This window comes from Rhinoderma darwinii, chromosome 2 (genome assembly GCF_050947455.1).
Source record: "Rhinoderma darwinii isolate aRhiDar2 chromosome 2, aRhiDar2.hap1, whole genome shotgun sequence".
Lineage (NCBI taxonomy): Eukaryota > Metazoa > Chordata > Amphibia > Anura > Rhinodermatidae > Rhinoderma > Rhinoderma darwinii.
The window spans coordinates 273140356-273158248 of NC_134688.1; the positions used below are offsets into that span (position 1 = coordinate 273140356).

Sequence of the window (17893 nt, forward strand, 5' to 3'; positions counted from 1 at the left end):
ATTCCCCAAAGGCTGCTGGAGACTGTCAGGAATGAGCGTGCAAATAAATCTGCAACCCCAAATCTGTGACAATTCTGATCAACAGAATCTAGGGCTACTCTATTGTTTTCGCCAGAGCCCACCGCAAGGCAGGTTGGACTTTGCAACATAGAACCCAGGTTGTTTTAACAGAGTCAAGTGTTGGACAAGAGGTGCAATGCAGGGAATACCAGACCAGATAACAAGACAGCCCGAGGGTAAACATAGAGTCCAAATAACAAAGCTAGCGGATATCAGGGATTGCAAAGGTCAAAACCAACCTGGAGCAGAAAGTCCAAATCTGTAGGCAAAGGGTAATCCAGAGACAAGCTGAGGTCCAGTTCCAAAATCAGCAAATAGTCAAATGTACAGGGTATAGTCAGTAGCTTGATCAAACAAATGGAGACAAGGAAAGTTACAAGCAAAGAAAACAGAACAAACTCAGATTTAAATACTCCACCCTTCAATCTGATAAGAAGAAAGACAGAGAAGTTGGATAGGCTCAACAACAAAAAACAGAACCGCTCAGAAGCTAGACTAGTAGTCGTGGTAATCTTAAAGGGATGGACGTTTCCTAACAAGAGGGAGGTGATGTTCATGATTAACTGTGGAATAATGACTGTGATTGACATGAAAATGCAACCAATTGAACCCTAAAACATGGCAACTAATTGTAACTTTGGTGTTAGGAGTTTAGTTCTTTTCTTTGGGTCACTGTAAACCTCTACATTTGGTCACCAGGGTTTACATTATTACACAGACAAGGACTATAATGCTTTCATGTAAAGTAGTAGTAATAGTTTAATATATATATATATTGTTTAAAAATAAAGATCAGCAATAAAAATGGCTGCAGGGCTGGAAGTGATACTGCTACTTATCTATTAATCGGAATTGGGTGGTATCATGGACATTTGTAATATATTTATGTTAATAAATTTGAATATACATTTTTCTATTATTTGCAATAACTGCATATGGTATAACGTCATCAAAAACTCTAGAAGTTTGGTAGAGCTAATAGTACACCATTTGCAAGTAGTCACCTACTTGTATTATTATGTTGCAGGAAATTGTATAATACATTGGCATCGTAGTGTGTACATTACATGTCCTGAATAATTGCCACTTACTGAAAATTTCAAATTCTAGAGTTGTTATGTTTATAACCTTTAGTCGTTTTATATTCTTTCAGAAAGCTGACCTGGCAGTGGCTCCACTTACCATCACCCACATCCGAGAAAAAGTAATAGATTTTTCGAAACCATTCATGACTCTAGGAATTAGCATCCTATATCGGAAAGCCAACGGGACCAGTCCCAGTGTATTCTCTTTTCTGAACCCTCTATCTCCTGACATCTGGATGTATATCCTACTTGCTTACCTTGGTGTGAGCTGTGTCTTGTTTGTCATCGCAAGGTAAGTGTCAGTAAAACATTGATACAAATAGTAATGAAATGATTATTATAAGTATTAGATTTAGAATATAATAAATGTTCTGAAATTATTTGACTTAAAAGTGAAAAATGAAAATTTTGCACTTGTAAAATGCATGCATGGAGTTTTTATTCTGTAGGTGCCACATCTACTAGCGGCATATGACGAGTACTCAATCTACACAATATAAAATGGCAAATGGAAAAATCATGTACAAATATCCTGTTCCATGTAAAACCCCCTCAAAAAACAAGGGGGCACTCCCTCCGTCTGGAAAAGGAAAGGTTCAACCTGCAGAGGTGACAAGCCTTCTTTACCGTGAGAACTGTGAATTTATGGAATAGTCTACTGCAGGAGCCGGTCACAGCAGGGACAGTAGATGGCTTTAAAAAAGGCTTAGATAATTTCCTAGAACAAAAAAGTATTAGCTCCTATGTGTAGAAATTTTTTCCTTCCCTTTTCCCGTCCCTTGGTTGAACTTGATGGACATGTGTCTTTTTTCAACCGTACTAACTATGTAACTATGTAAAAAATATGAGCAGCATAGTGGCTCAGTAGGAGTCCTAGATTAAAGTATGGCTGGTGGCAACATCAGCATCGAGTTTGTAAGATTTCTGTCTTTTGGGGGTGTCCTCCACCCTAGTCTTTTGGGGGTGGAGGACACCCTAATTTTCTCCGACACTACAAAAACATATTTATAGGTGATGTGGCTTTCTATGAAAGTGTTGAATAGGAAAATTAGATTGTCAGCCTCACCAGAGGACATGGATTGATGTGAGTACATCATGTTCAAGTTCCCTTTAAATTGTTATCCTAGAACTACGTTTTTTGCTGCACTAGATAAAAACAAATTCATAGTAATGTATTTATATAGCTATTTTACTGCATGTAACACCCAAATAAATAAAGCTATAAGCAAACAATGTTTTATACTAAAAAAATATTTTCTTTTTTATTTTTTTTAAATGACAAGAACCTAAGTGCTACTTACATGTTAGCATAGGCCAGACATTGGTTGTCTTTGGCATGCAGCCATTGCTGGTATTGGGCAGATATACATGAATTCACTTTAAAAGCAAACTACTCATCATAGTCATTCTTAATAGAAAATATTCATCCTGAAGCAAAAAACTTATTTTCATTCTAAATGCAAGGCAGACTAAATAAAAAGTACCAGCAGTGTATTTGTAAGCTCTCCGGTAAATAATACAATTCTTCACTTGAAGAACAGGTGTTCGACTAAAGACACAGTGGACTACATTTTCTTATTATTGTTCTTCCTATACTTGAATATTATAAACAAGACTACATTTCCTACATTGAAGCAAAAAACTACTCTAAGCCCTAATCTCCATTTCTACAACACCTACACCTTCGTGCTCACTCTCATCTAATCTATAATGGATTTGTAGCTAGTCTGATCTCTAATCCATATTTATGGACTAAGCATAAATCAAGGATATTTGGCACACTGGATGCCCGTAAGGCGATGCTGGTGTTTTAGAATGGATAGCACCAGGTTTTCTATATTAAGGGATGGGGAATGATCTTTTCAATCACTGCCTTTCCACTTTCAGTGCTGACTTTTTTAGAAAGTGGAATGCTTGGCTTGATTTATTAACAATACCAAGCGCTTCCCTCAGCATATGTTGCATTCATAACTAAATTTTGATTAACATGAAAGAAGATGTATTAGTCTGTTCGGGATAAGTGTACATAAATTTATTTTTTATGAAATTCACCGATGCTCTAGTTTTTGTGGTGTAACATGTCAGATTTATTCACAAAGTATTTAGACATTCTATTCTATTTTCTTTTAACGATTATGGGCAGAACAATGTATCCATATTTGTGTAAGTGCTTCTCTGTATTTAGAATGAAAAGCACGGAATGTTTAATAAAGTGAAGGCTAAGGTTACAGAGTAGAAATAATAGAATATGATCCAAGCTTTGAGGATGTTGCAGTCAACTTTCTATGTCATGCTTTCCTTTTTGGATGGTTTGGGAAGTATGAATACTTCTACTCACTGAAACGAAGAATGTATTTAATGGCACTTATTTATAACATAGAATGCATTTAGAAATTATACAAAAGCGGTTATTTTATTTTTGGTTAATTAAGTGTAAACTAAATTGGTCCTTTAAATCAGGCATTATCAAGCTTTTTTACTATGGCAAGAACATAGTGATGTTTGGGCCTCACCAGTGGTCGAAGTCTAGGTCAAACTTACAAATATTGCTCAATTTATATTTAATAAATAATTATTTTTAAATTATGTTTATAAATTAGATGCTGTTGCAGCAAGAGAGATCAAAATATGATCACTCCTATCAAAAATTCCTCCCCTGTGCTAGATACAATTGAAGGAGATGTCTGCTCAGACTCTCGTCAAAAACAATAGACAGTATGGATACTATTCAAATGTTATGCTTTGTTTTCTTATTTAATTTTATTTGTAGCACCAAATGTTATATAAGCATGGATAAGGGAACTGTAAAGGGGGTTTTACACTGGGCAATTATCGGGGAAACGATAGTTCAGGGTTAGTGTTCAGCAGATGAACGAGCAAATGCTCGTTCATCTACTGATTGTATCATTTTAAAAAAGTAAAATATTATCATTGTCGGCTGCCGACATGATAATAATATATGAGGAGGAGTGATCAGAGTAACTCTCTCGTTGATTGGGGCTCGCTGCATCGGCAAAAATCGGTCGGTGTAATAGTGCCTTTACTCTATGAGCAGCTGATTCCCCTAGCTCATAGCCATGAAACCCCCACCCCCCAATTGAATAGCTTAAATAGAGCTGTCCAAAACAAACTGTTACAGTAAAAATTTTAATTTGTGTCCCTTTAAGTGTACTTTTAAATATTAGCAAATTATGTTCTATAATTATCAAGTTTATCTATTGACACGATTTTTTAATGGTTGAGACTACAACACTTTATTTTACTACTAGAGAATAGTATAGAAGACAATGATTTCAGAATAAATAAGTATTGTTTTCAATAATTTATTCACTCAAAATGTGAGAATCTTATTTCTTAATGTAATGTTTCAATTGCTTTGCTTCTTTGAATAACTATATTTTAAAGTTCCTATTTCCTCTGAAAATATCTCGCAAACCAAAAATACGCAGTTACTTAAAATCAGGTGTATACAGCAACACAAAAGAGGCAAACAATGTCTTATATTATATTTATCTGCACATAGAATAGTAAATAAACCTAAATGAATGATAGATAGGTGTTACATGTCCGAGACCACAATCTATCAGCAGTCCTCTGACTCTTTGTTGCATTAGCTTCCATAGAAAGGTGGTCGAGCTTGTGCACACCTTTTTCCATTGATATTTGGAGTTACAAAAAATAGGGGGCCCCAGAGGTGGATATGCTATCAATGCTTAAGATAGGAATACCTCTGTAAGGTCATGATCCCACACATAGCTTGCGGCTCCGTTTTTTTGTGGACCAAAATAAGCAGATGTATCCGTCTTTTCTTTATGCCTTTCCTTCCTTTTGGATCCACTTCTGGCTTTGACTTTAAAAACTGAGCCAATAACGTCATAAAAACGACGTGTGTGATCCTATACAGCATAAAATAGTCAGGAAATACCATGAAGCAGCAGTGAATCATAGAGTTTTCAAAACGGATAAGCAATTAAGTGTATTAAAAAAATTCAAATCGAGTGATCGACCATAGCTTACAATACAATAGCCAAATGAGGATGTTTTTTTTTTTTTTAATTATTAATTACGCTACTAAAATGTACTATAGAAACATAATCATTTCATAGTATGCAGATTCTAAAACATTTCCGAGTATGCAGATTCTACAGCATTCATTTTAGCCTGAATGAACAGCTACAGGTTAAGTGAAAACAGGGCAGATACTTGTGAAGAAAGGCACATTTGTACTAAGAAGTCCCAAAGCTGTGTTTTTGTAAACGGTCTATGGAAGATTAGCCTATTGTCATACAGTAACACTTGTCTGAAGAATGCACCAGGGGTGCAATAGATGTTATTATTGTAGGTCAATGCCACTTGAAAACCACTCAGGGGCTATTAAATTGCATGCAAAGGATAGATTTCATACTTGTTTATAAATGAGACTCTCAGGCTCGTTGCTTTGCTGCTGCATCAAAGTCATTTAATCCCTTAAGAGCACAACGCATTAGACCCAAATGACTGCTTGCTATTTGCATTCACAGCTTGTAGGACACAGTCCCTGGAGGAATAACTCCTTATTTCAACTTGTTAGCAACTGAACATTTAGTGGTCTTTTCACAAAGGATTCTGTCCCAAATGACAGCTTTAAATGCACAATTTTACTTCCAAAAGTGGCAGATATGCAGAGTGTTTTCACAGCAAAGGAAACTACAAATTAATATGTTAACATTTACACTGGATATTTCTCAGTTTTAACAGAAAATTAAATATCCTTTATACATAGATTCTGAATAAAAGTGATAAACATCCCTTAGCCCTCCTTGCATCGCCTTGTTAAAAAAGAAAGGAAGAGTAGTATTAACATTGAGAGCCTGTGAAGTATCGACATATGCATTAAAAAAAACATTGAGCAGCCCCATTTTAATATATCAGCTCTATGTTTCTGAATATACTATAAGTGGCTTTATCATTTGAAGACATTAACCCAAATCTATTGTGACATAATCATGCAACTGGTGACAAAAAAAAACAAAAAACAGGGCCATTAGATTTAACCCACATAGTCATATTTAACTGGAGACAGTAACTGGTTGAGAAGAGATGTCTCAAGAAGACTACCCCTGAGTCCAAGAGGGAACCTAGATGCTGGGACTTGGATGACTTCTCAGAAATGGTGAAGCAGAGTTACACAGCGTGGCAGGACGTCTCAGGGATGGTGTGAAGTAAAGATGCACAGCGTAGCGAAAAGTTGTAGCAGATGTAGCAGCCAACAAGAACAATGAGTGAATGTTATTGAGTTGTCGCAAGCTAACCTGTTGTGCAAAGTCTAAGGCATCCCCCATTTTCACCCCTAACTCCTCCAAGAAGGTATTAACTTTGCCGGTAAGATTCCCAGGTTGCGGTCCCCAGAGTAGTCGCCAATAGACAAACGTCAGGAAACTAACCACCAGGACTGGTAACCAAGCACTGGAAGAATGACGTGATTCCCCTTTAAGGGCCTGGTGACGTCACATGCTGCACTGGGTTACTATCCACACTTCATAGGCAGAGTAGAGTTGTATTGTCCTGTTGCCATGGTGATGCTGCCCACAGGACAGGCGCAGCTAGTGTCGGCCCACGGCTAAAACATGTATTATATAGTTGACATTAATTTGTATGGGTGCCGTGTAACACTATATATGCTCTGCATTATCCGCTGCAAATATATAGCCGGCTGTAACAATATCAGCTAATTACCAGAGGTCTTTTGGAGAAGGACCCAAGGTGACCAGCTCATTTCCAATGTGGCTTCCTTTTAAATGCTTGTAAATAGGGGAGTTTGAGTGATTGCTGTCTAGTGCAGTGTCAACTACAGAGTCAGGCCCCATGCACACGACTGTATTTTTCATCCATTCGTAAATACTGTCCATAAATACGGATCCGTAGTCATCCGTAAATCATCCGCATATTCGGAAGGGTGTCCGTATTGCACCGTAAATACGGTCTGTATTGCATTCGTAATGCATCCGTATTTACAGATCCACAAAAAAACGGAGGAATATAGTTTAATCCCCTGGCGTTGCATAGCAACGCTTCTGTAATTATGGACGGCTACGGATGCACATCCATAGCCGTCTGTATTTCCGGAAGCGCCCATAGGCTTCTATGGAGAGTCCGTGCCATAATTACAGACAAAAAATGACATGTTCTGTAATTTCTATGGCACGAACACGAAAATACAGAGAGGTGTCCGTAGCCCATAGAAATGAATGGGTACGTAATTACGGTCCGTAATTTCCGTCCGTAATTACGGATAAAGAATACGGTCGTGTGCCTGTGGCCTTAGAAAGTACAGTGTCAAGCATAAGGATTACTTCTTTATGAAGATTATTGGGCAGTTCACAATAACACCTAAAAGCATTGATGGTGTATTACAACATATAAGTAAAACATTTTCAGGGCTTGGGGGGGGGGGGGGGAGGAATTTATGGGATATTGGCCCATATTTAGCAGATACTTCTACTTACATTATTTAAAGTGTATACAATGTACCATTAAAAAAAAAAGTCACGAAGGTCAAAGTAGGATACAATGTGTATTTACTATTCTGTGTGCAAAGAAATATAATAAAAAGTTGGAGATGGTTTAAATATATTTTTGGTCACTTATATCACTTTGTCTACCAGGCTAGAAGCAGCCATACCCACTAAAAATAATCTATCATCAGGCAGATTTATAAAAATGTGGGCCCCAGTTAAATTACCTAATAATAGAAAGCTAGAGGGTTTTATTGTGCCCACTAAACAGCCTACCAAATTCTCACAGAGCAGTAACGGATTACTCACGGTTAAACAGTACATCCCACTTGGCTAATTGAAGAACACAATGTTAATTGCCAAAGAGACATGATCTCGCAAATGTGATCCTTTTTGACTAGCCAAGTGGGTTCTGTTGCTATTTTGTTTAACCCAAAGAAATTATCACATGATCTGCGCCAGTTTTCTGCCGTAGAAAAGTCACAATTTGCACAAAATGTTACTTTTTTCTTTTACGCTGCTCATGGCACTTTTCAAAAAAGTTTGTGGGGCTTAGCAGGATGTCCACCTGCTGCCCTACAGATTTACTCTAGTTTATGTATGAAATTTACATAAATTATAGCGGAAATCTCAGTCAGCTTGTAGCTGGTGTAGATTTCACTTTGTGGCACACTGACAGCACAAGGTGTGACAATTTTTTTTAAAAGGCGCGCCTTATAATAAATTTGTTGCATCTCACTCCTGTGGGCTTCAGATTTAGACTGGCGTATGAAATGTGTTTAGAAAAGTGTGAAGACCTAGCAAGGACAGAAATCCATGCTAGAAGCCAAGAAGAAGAAGCATCTGTAAACCTCAAATCGTATTACTGAAAAAAATCTAAATATCTCTTGTTGACTTTCTCTAGCTAACACATTTAGCTTTTTAATAATATCTAATAAATAGTATGGCTATTTTAAAAAATGTTTCGTTTTATTTTACTCAAGAGAAATTAGCTTATGAGTATAATTCTTTCCAGTGGCAAAGTAAAATACAAAATAATACTAAAAGGCACTTTTATTAAAACTGTCAGTGAGTGGATATCGAGTGGAAAATGGAGCTAGCTCATGTTTTCTGACAGTTTTGTGTTTTGCACATTTTATACACTTAAAACCCGTCTGGCAGCCTAAAAGACTATTTTTTTTGGAGGGAGGGGAGAAGGGTACGTACATTTGTGTGACATTCAGGTTTAATTTCTAATGCAATACATAGAACTTGCACAAAATTCCCATACACTCCTAGCTCTATATATTTTAGAAACAGAGAAGACACTTCCAATAGTAAAATACAGGGGCTTCAACAAGGGCGTACACAGTAGTTAGGGAGCCCATAGCAAAGATTAAAATAGGACCAGCTTCTGGTGTTGGATAACACCACCGCAACCCTAACAACTTGTGCCTGGAGGACATTGTGTTTATTTGCCCCATCACCTTTATATGATCCATGGGTTAATTCCTCATACCCTTGTATGCTAATGTTGTAGAGCCTGTAGAGAGAGGATCCGACAGAGGATCTCAGCACCGATTAAAATAAGGGATGCAGCCAACCAAGCCTGGGCCCCCTCTCTCCAGTGGCCCCAAAGCTGTCGAATGGGCTGCCTCTATGGTATATATGCTCTTGGATGCTAACAACATTTGACGGCCCACCATTGTAGATTAAAACTGGAATCTTCTCCTATAAGATGAGTATTTCCTTAGAATTTGCGTACTTAGTCCTTTCTATGATTTGATCTTATGATTTAGTACAATAAGATGGAAACCAATACTGTTGCCAATTTAATACTCTTCTAAATGAGGGTTTTATTGAATAGAAATATATGGCTAGGGTGGGGGCCCCAATGTGTTTGATATACTGCATCAGTTAAATAAGATGTACGAGGGGTAGCTATAAATATAGTATGCTGTACTAGTTAAGCAGCACATAGTGTGGTATTGTCAGACACTTAATTGCAGATCTTGTTGAACACTTTTCTTATTATGCCGTCTGGAAACACAGTTCATTGAGAAATGAAAAAGGTTTTCTCAATTAGTTGAGAGATATGCAGTATATCAATTGGATTAAGAATTTGTACAATCCAGCAAGCAAAAGATTCCTACTTCTCCCCAGAGATGTCATTTGTTCGTGAACAGACATTATTCATTCATATTTTTCCACTCCCAGTTCTCTCAACATTATTTCCTAGTGTCAGGGCAAGAAAGACAGAGGGGAAAAAGTAATGTGTTAAATAAGAAATCATATTTCTACTTAAACCTACCATGAGATGGAAGAAGCCTGAGGGTGATTGTCAAACAGCCATGACTTCTAATATACAACTTGCATGGGTAGAAGGATTGAACATGGAGTAAATGTCACTTCATTATGTCTCCAGTCTGGTTTTAATGGGTTTTACAAGCTTTCTTTCTGTGCTTAAGTTGCTACGTTTCAGCTTTTAGAATATTCTCCTTGATTTGATTTTGACGGTTGAAGCTCACATTTCTGAGACCAGTTGTATGGATCCTGACTTGCCTTTGATCTATTTGTGCTCAGCCACATTTCGTCTCTTTAGTTAAAGAAAAGCTCTGAAACTGAAATAACTCGGCAGACATCTGTGGCTAATTGATCACCATTTGGAAATTAGCAATTCTTAATAAATAGATATAGAAGTTTCATAATAAAACACTAATAGTTTATTTCATGTATCTCATATTATGGAATTAATACAGTATATATTTTTTATTTTAACATTCATTCTCATAAATGTGACAATGATCCCTGCATTTAAGAAAATTAAAAATTAATAAGGAGTCCTGCCTTAGGCAAAGTCTCAATTTCATTTTATATTAATGTGGAACGGATTTAGCAGATCATTTGAGCCCCCAGAGGCTTATGCTTGTGAACAGTAATGATAAATCTAAAAAGCCCAATGGTTTTCATCACAGACCCCTTCAAGGAGTATTGGACTTTTCTACAGAGCACCTGTAAGTCAGCCCCGTAGAGCAGCTTCTCAAAATGACAGTTCAAGCAATTGGAGGTGAGAAACAGATTTAGTTGAGCATACCAAAGGTGACAGGCACAAACACAGATTTTGGGTCAAGACAAGTTGAAGTCTAAGGTACAAGATCCATTTAAGGTTTTCAAGAAGAGATTGAGAATTCAAAATCAAGCTCTCAGCAGTATACTATCTCAAAAGAAATGACAAGGAAGACTGGAGTAAAAACAATCTACATATTCCCCATATCACTGGGAAAAAGGAGGAATACCTAATGCTGAAGGGATAGAATTCCACAGGTGCTAAATGATGTGCAAGCTTTGCTGGATGAACAAATAAGGATGATGCCAGGACCTGATGAAAGTTAGGGCATAGCTATAAGCAGCATTAGAATGGTGTTCCTTCGGCCCACCAGAGGAGATTATTCTGAAGGCCCATCCTCCATCTATTTAAAACATGTCCGCTCTTAATTTCATCATAGTCCTTGTTGTTATCATTGTACATATAGGATATATCATTAATAAGGTCCAATAGGTTATTTGTGAATCATCCCATAAGAAATAAACCCTGGTGGCAAGTGATTGGCTCCAAATAGCTCCAAATGGGACTGTGTTCTGATGGACTTTTAAGGCCCGTTATTGTGTTAGAGCCTGGGCCCACTGGAGGTTCTCTGGTGGCCCAGTCCGACCCTGGTTATAAGGGCTGCATAGATTGCAATAGCATCAGGGTCTGAGGTGGCCCATAAAGTGAATATCAGTAGTACCATACATGTGATGATGAGAAGCCCTGTTCATACTTTGCATTCGTGTCCAGGAGCTTCAAATATGCCTCTGGCTGGAAGGAAGTACAGTACTCACATGTTGGGAAACCGCCAGGACCTATGTGTGATATCAATCTGGACAACTTTGTAAGTAAAAAAAAAATAATTTTACACCTTCTTCAACTCTAATGCAATTACATCATTCAGTTGTTTTCAGGTTGCTAAACATTTCCCTTCCATATTACTGTGAAATACTGAAATGTTTTACTGAGGTAATATATATATATATATATATATATATATATATATATATATATATATATATATATATATATAAAAGTCAACACTGTGTTGTCCACTCTTGGCCTGAGATGTGGATGACATTGATTGAATATCATGATGGATGGTGATGCCCCTAACCTCAGAGCCATGATTTAGGTGTTTTTTTCAATGGTTTGCATTTGGAATGAGTGAGGGCAGAGAATGCAATTCATACAGTTGCAAGACCATAGTTTTGTTCCTTCTAGGAAAATGATCCATCTCTCAGCCTTTGTGGGAGACAAATTAATGCTACTGATGTCACAAGTTTTCAGATTTCGCATAACTAGCCTGGTGGACATAGAGTATAGAGAAACCTCTCAAAAGATCACCTCTGTTAGAAGAGTACCGCTGATCAAGACAAGACTTTATGAGAGGACCACCTGAATAAAAGACTATAATTCACTGTAACCTTAAATGGTGATCTCATATTGTTTTCACTCTAACTAATTGCCATAATAAGCCCTGCCAGAGGGCTTATTTCCAATTAAAATTTTCCTTGGGGTATTCCCCATCCTTATATATGTTTAATTTGTTTTAAAAAAAAAATATTTTGCAATAATTGAGTTCATGTAACAAACATTCTCTTTATGTGAATTCAACAATGACATCCTTATAATTGTTATGTGGGAAAATGTATTTGAGATTTCAGGCTAAACACAGACCGTTCATTGGTTAAAAGGAAATAAATCTACTTGTTGTTTCTTTAATAGGTGGGTACATAATTTATAACTAACCAATGCACCCCAAGAAACAGTCACTTGGGCATTAGATGGCACCCTCTACTAGAGTTTATGCACTATATATAACATGCAGTACCTATGGCAAAGTGTGTGCCCCATAGACTCTACCGACTGGGTAATGATGTCCTTATAAAACTGTATACAACACAAGATAATCAGGAATTTAGCAATGTATATATCACTGGATCACTAAAGAGTATGAACCAGCGATCTTTGTGCTAGATAGATGTTATTTGTACTACAGATGTGCCCTTACTTATACCTCAACATATCCTGATATTTGTGGCATCAGATGACTAGCTTTGAAAAAAAAATATGATCTTGCGAAAATCTATAACTAGATGTCTATGCTATATCAGTATATGTGTCGCTACCCAGTGGTTGTGATGTGAATTGCAGCCTGTCAAGGGTATTGTCAGCATATCACGATATTGTATTGAATTTATTTAATAAGAAATCAAGTGTGGACACATCTGTACATACCACAGGCTAACCAAAGCTGGTCAGCATATGTGAAAGTATAGTATAAAGCATGTGAAAGGAAGGCAACAACTTGACAGATGTTTAGAGTCTCCAATTTTGTTTTCTATTGACAAATTAGTCTATTTTTATGTATCATTTGGAAAACCTGTTGCTTTTGCAAAACTATGACTCCCAGCATAATTCATAGAGCATGTTAGGAGTTGTTGTTTTGCAACAGGTTGGAGTCCACTGGTAAATAGAATAATCATTCATTCAGAATCTTGCCTTTACAGTTTATTTTTCTTTTGTCCGTTTTTTGTCTATATTGAATTGTCATCCAATGTCTATTTGTATTAATTGTATGTAATCTTTTTTTTTTCCTTTGTCTGTGTTTCTTAAGCTGTGTATAATAATCAATATTTACCTAGAATGTTATCAGAAAAACTATTGAGAGACAACCATATATATATTTGAAAAATATGTCTCCTAATCCTAACTATGCATTTTAAACATTTTATAACGAGATGTGAAAAATTGACCTTAAGTATTTTATTATTCAATTCATAAATAGAACGGTGATAGCTTTACAGGGATGCTAAACACAATGCATTATGTACAATATGATACTTTTTACTGCAAGATCTTTATTGAGTTCTGCATCTGAAATGTTCTTTGGCACACAAATTTCATGAAAATTAGCCTCATTTGTGGTGTCTTTTGAGCATTTTCACAGTAAGTAACCTCTGTGACTCAACTCATGCAGTTCTTCCTTAAAGCAATAAAACAGCAAATTCCCACTTGGTAAAACCATTTTTTAGCGTCTACATTCTTACTCCTAATTATAAGCTAGAAAACTGAATTCTGATTAGTGGAATTGGATGCATTTCACGTAGCAGTTTATCAATACTTTATACTTGGTTCTCAAGGCCTCAGAAGTCTTTCTTCAGAGTGCTCTTCACAGCATAAAAGTTTTATACCTTTTATCTTTGATGCAGTGTGAGAGTTAGCCTGCAGTTCTGTTTGCTGAGTGACTTATTCTATCTATACTGGAAGGGGTGACATTGTATTAATGACACTTTCTTTGATCCACAAGAGCTTAGTGCTTGTGACTGGCAGAGGTCACTTCATCAGTGCAATCAACACAAGGTCACCTCTTGAGATTATAGCAAAAAGAGATTTCTGCTGCTCCAAATAAAACAGGACAACTCTTCCTATTGTACGTTACACAGTATTCACTCACACTGTATTTTTACACTTCTTTAAGAAAATAAACCAGCAGCTCAGAATAGATACATTAAATAATGTTTAAAAAAGATTGTCCTTAACCCCTTACGGTGGAGGCGCGCTCTGTCAATATGGAGCAAGCTCAGGAACTGAGCCTGTACCATACCATACACAACGGGTGCCAGCTTTTTTAGTGGCAACTCATGAATATTGAGCACTCCTTCCTCACAACGTGATGCGAGCAAGGCAATGATTAAAACATACTTTAAAAAAAAACAAAAACTGGGACACATAAGACTAATAATATTGAAATCAGCTTCTCAGTCATTCTCAGAGAGGGCAGCATAAAGGTGGTGACAGATTACCTATAATAGGAGATCATAGAAAAAGGCAATACACTGCAATATGTATTGCAGTGTATTGCATAAGCGATCCATCGATCGCATGGTAAAGTCCCCTAGTGGGACAAAAAAGTGGGAAAAAAAATGTTTAATAAAATGTCAAATATTAAATTAATAAAATAATGTAACTAATAAAGAAAGTAAACATAATTGGTATTGTCACGTGTGTAAAAGTCAGAACTATTAAAATATAAAGTTAAGCAACCCACAAGAAGAATGCCGTAGGAAAAAATAATCACAATGCCAGAATTGCTGTTTTTGGTCACATCGCTTCCGCCCCCAAAAAAAGTTATGGGTTCAGAATATGGCGAAACAAAACAAACTTTTGTTAGCAAATTGTTTTTTATTTTATAAAAGAAGTAAAACTTTAAAAACTGTATAAATTTGGTATTGCCGTAATTATACTGATCCGCAGAATGAAGTTAATAGGTCATTTTTACCGCATAGTGAATGCCGTAAAAATGAAATCACACAAAATATATGGCGGAATTGCATTTTTTTTTTTTTTTCAATTTCACCCCTCAAAATAATATATGGCGCATTAATATAATTTAATGAAACAACTCCTCCTGCAAAAAATGAGCAATGATATTGGTATAACAATGGAAAAATAAAAAAGTTATGGCTCTTGGTATGCGACAATGGAAAAATGAAAATTAAAAAAATAAAATTGGTTGTGTCCTTGAAGGGTTAAACAAAGACATATTTTGTATGACAATAGTCGGCAAAGTTCTCCATCTAGTAAATAGATAGATTTTAATCGCTTACATGGATTGTCCTAGGGGGTCCTAGGGGTTGTCCTAGTAAAGAAAATAATTGCATGAATCAACGTCTGCTTCACTCTTCCTTTTTTGGAGGCTGCATATTCGGCCATTATAGTCAATGGATGAACATGTGGCCTCCAAAAAAGCCAAGTGGAGCCGACAGGTATCGAAGGGACATGGCACTTTCCTAGCGCCACTACCACGTCATTATAGCGATCCGTCACCCTCCAATCTAACTACATATCCTAGTTATATGCTAATAGTGTCTTTAGTGAGTCAATCCCTTTAAGAAGCCAATAAATTATATACAATTATATCTTGTCTTTGTTATTTACTGTACATGAATTGTGAGCAAATAATTCCATGGTTTGTGCTTTATCTTTTAATTTTGCTAATGAATGAAATGTTACACTGCAAGTACTCAACTGAATAGCCATAATAACAACATTTATATGGATGTTTCTGGAACAATCTCAGCGGTATCCTAGGCAGATTCGGACATATATGTAATTTTATATGCATATGGAATACAACAATTATGAGTTTGTAACTTGACATTATATGGAGTCTTACACAGTGCATTATCTGTGCTTTTCTATAGAACCAAGCTTAAAAGGGTTTTCTGCTTTGAACAAAGACTTTGTTCTCTGAAAATAAGCTGATCACGTTAATCAGCTGTAATCTGGGGGCTAACATTCCACTGCAGCGCCACCATCAGGAATAAATGGGTTGACCGTGTAATGCACGGACCTGCCAGGTCCTCCACAGGGAGGCCCTCTTTTTAGCCACACTTAATATCTCAATAAAGGGGTATCTCCATCTTAGACATTTATGGCATTTCAATGTTTATATAACCCCAATTCACTTCTATGGGAGTAACAAAAACAGCGTAGCTCAGCGTGCTGGATTGTTTCCGGAATTCCCGTTCTCCTGTGCACTGTACGTGATCACCAGTGGCCACCCTCACTAGACGGGGTCAGGGGACCCCAGTTTGGAAGATGGAGATGGGACCCACATCTTTCAGACATTTAAAGCATATCCTGTGGATATGCCATAAATGTCTGATGGACCCCTTAAGCCCTTTGGGAAATTAAAGCAATGACCAGGTTGGTTGCTATGGGCATCTTCTGCACTAGTTTGATATATATTCTTCAGAATATCATTAATACAATAAATTAATCATGTATCATCTATAGAGTCTATAAATTCATGGAATACTTGTCTTTCGCATTAGGTAGTGTAACTATTGTGTTCCTGTATCTGGATGTTCTTTTCTTGTATGACACCATAGCTTTTTATTAAATGCATTTTATTTTTATTTATAATTTTTTTTTGTATTTGCAAAAAATGAACTACAGTATAAGACCAATTTCACACAAGCGTACATACATTTCACATATGTTAATCTATGCAGCCCTTCACATAATTCCAGAATTATTGTGGATCGGTATTTTGCATACAAAGGCATATATTCATGTAAAATTAGCCTATTGGTATATTGTTGTTTGTTGTCTTATAAATGTTTCATTTACAGTGATTAGGCTTTATTAACGTCTGCACTTGTTTTTCCGTTTTTCTGTAACGCAACTGCGTCAAAATCTGCATATAACATATACAGATTTTGTTGGTATTAAGTAGCGGATTTCCACAGGTTTCAGCCTCTGCATTGCAAAGGCTGAAATCCACATTGAAAATCTGCTGCCTCTCCGCAACAGACTTAGCATTCTGTGGGTTGTAAATTCTGTACCGCAAGCTAATTTCTGTAAGAATTTTTTTGGCAGCATCTGCAATAAGTAAACTAAAATGCTAAAGAAAGCAAAGAAAGAAAAGCCTGCTGTGTATTTCCGTCGGATTTACATCACGGTGTTTGTCATTTTACCGGAAAAAATAAGCCAGACGCTGATGTGAACACAGCCTTTCAATTAAAGACAAGAGCAAGAATATGATTGCAACATTAACAATGGTCTGTACTGCTGTAAACACATAAATATCTTATTTTCTATGTATTTTCTCTGCCACAGGTTTAGCCCATATGAATGGTACGATGCTCATCCTTGTAACCCAGGAACTGATGTTGTAGAGAACAACTTTACCCTGTTAAACAGTTTTTGGTTTGCTGTTGGTGCATTAATGCAACAAGGTAAGGCATCCTATCTTTGAATACTATATATATATATATATATATATATATATATATATATATATATACTGATCCATCATAACCAAAAAGAAGGCAAGCTTGTGGGGGTGACGTTGTGCTTGGAAACCTTGGTTCCCGGCATTCATGTGCATGATAATTTGACACGTACCACTTACCTAAACATTGTTGCAGACCAAGCTAACGGCAGTGACCTTTTTTAACAGAATAATGCGCCTTGCCACACCGTGAAAATTGTTCAGGAATGGTTTGGGGAACATGACAAAAAGTTGAAGGTGTTGACTTGGCTTCCTTCCCCAGATCTCAATCCAATACAGCATCTGTGTGATAAGCTGGAAAAACAAGTCCGATCCACGGAGGTCCCACCTCGCAATTTATAGGACTTAAAGGGAATGTGTCGCTAGAAATTATTTTATTTTT

At 36.6% G+C, this 17893-nt stretch overlaps 1 protein-coding gene across 1 annotated transcript in view; it reads left to right on the top strand.

Moving 5' to 3' along the window:
* Positions 1 to 17893, top strand: part of GRIK3 (glutamate ionotropic receptor kainate type subunit 3) — a 472269-nt gene that overhangs the window by 427075 nt on the left and 27301 nt on the right. Inside the window, exons 11-12 of the mRNA XM_075853264.1 lie at positions 1214 to 1437; positions 17337 to 17455. Of these exons, the coding sequence (XP_075709379.1) occupies positions 1214 to 1437; positions 17337 to 17455 (343 nt within the window). The remainder of the gene's footprint in view (positions 1 to 1213; positions 1438 to 17336; positions 17456 to 17893) is intronic.